Source organism: Austrofundulus limnaeus, unplaced genomic scaffold (genome assembly GCF_001266775.1).
Source record: "Austrofundulus limnaeus strain Quisiro unplaced genomic scaffold, Austrofundulus_limnaeus-1.0 Scaffold872, whole genome shotgun sequence".
Lineage (NCBI taxonomy): Eukaryota > Metazoa > Chordata > Actinopteri > Cyprinodontiformes > Rivulidae > Austrofundulus > Austrofundulus limnaeus.
This window is the reverse complement of record NW_013953274.1, coordinates 16613-18200: the sequence shown is the minus strand read 5'-3', so window position 1 is coordinate 18200 and position 1588 is coordinate 16613. Positions and strand designations below refer to the sequence as shown.

The window sequence follows — 1588 nt, the reverse complement described above, 5'->3', positions numbered from 1 at the left end:
CATAAATATTTTGTCTGAATCCTAATTTTATGTCATTTTAATGAGGAATTTTTGATGTCCTAAAGAGGAAACCTCAAACTATATTTGAATATTGAGATTTACCAGATAAAAAGAAACAAAACTTTACTAACTCACAGGGAAAATCTTAAAATTTTAAGGCGTTTTTCCTCAAAATCAGTTTTTTGTTCTCAAAAAAGTGCTTCCTAATTTTATTTTATTATTATTATTATTTTTATTATTTTTCTGGTGAATGCAATGCTCTTCCATAGCAGTCTGATGTTCTCAAACAAATCAACAAGTTGCACTCTGACAGTGGGATCAAGCCGGGTTTGATCAACCTGTTTCTGCTGATTAATGACTGACCTTACCTGTTTTTCTCCTTCCTCGTCAGGTGGACGTTACAGGAAAGACTGACTGGGATCTGGGCGTGGCCAGTCGGTCCGTTAATCGAAAGGGTAAAATCACTGTCAGCCCCGCTCACGGTTACTGGTTCCTGAGTCTGCGGGATCGGACCGACTTCGCCTTCCGGACAGAACCCTCGACCAGCCTGACAGTCAGCATCAGACCCTGTCGGGTTGGGATCTACGTGGACTGTGATAAGGGCCTGGTGTCCTTCTACAARGTGGAGGCCAAGCTGCTCATCTTTACTTTCACAGGTAGTTTTCCAGACACCATCCACCCATTCTTCAGCCCCTGTACCAATAAATCAGGACAGAACGAGGCTCCGTTAACCATCTGCCCCGTTGCAATGGCAGATTGAAATGAGCCGTTTGTTTCACATGTGGAACACTGGGTCAAGGTTAACCCTCGAACCCTGACCCCCAATCCCTCACCTTATGGTGTCAGCAGCAGAAAATGCTTCTTCTACAGGTCCTTCTCAAAAAATTAGCATATTGTGATAAAGTTCATTATTTTCTGTAATGTACTGATAAACATTAAACTTTCATATATTTTAGATTCATTGCACACCAACTGAAGTAGTTCAAGCATTTTATTGTTTTAATAACTATACTATATTATCTCTAAATGCACACACAGTTACTTCATTACACAATATTAATAATCACGTGTAAAGACAGACTGGGTGAAGAGTTGTCGAAGGTATTTGAGGATGTCAGCTCGGACTTCAGYTACGTCGACAAGCTAACCTATTGGTCTGTTAAATATTTAGGATTATTCCAAACTCCATGAAACAGACTTTCTCAGGAGAATTAAACAGTTTGTTGAGTTTAAAATGCTAAACAGCAGAATTAAACATATAGATTTGAGGGAAGAATTTTTTTTTTATTTTGATTGTTTAATATTGACCAAAACCTCAATATAATATAAAGTCAGTCTAGTGAATAGTTTGTTTCAGTATATTTTATGAAGTCAAGTTTTTAATTTTGTTCCTGATCCCAATATGAGTAATTTAAATCTAAAGATTAGTTGATACTAAGTTTCAATCAGTGCTCGGGTTATTTTGCTTTTCTTTTCAGCATAGACATGCAGATCACATGAACTTTTGTGACCCATCATAACAAAATGAGGATTAAGTCAAATTGGGTCAAAATGACCTCATTACATTTTCAGATTCTTGGCTTTAAAA

General features: G+C 37.3%; 1 protein-coding gene across 1 annotated transcript; it reads left to right on the top strand.

Moving 5' to 3' along the window:
- Nucleotides 1-389: 389 nt before the first annotated feature.
- LOC106533029 (erythroid membrane-associated protein) lies at nucleotides 390-939 on the top strand (the record flags this gene model as incomplete). Its single annotated transcript, XM_014029231.1, is given in 1 exon segment — nucleotides 390-939. A coding segment is annotated over 1 exon segment (371 nt), but the record flags the coding sequence as incomplete, so codon positions are not given.
- Nucleotides 940-1588: the final 649 nt, after the last annotated feature.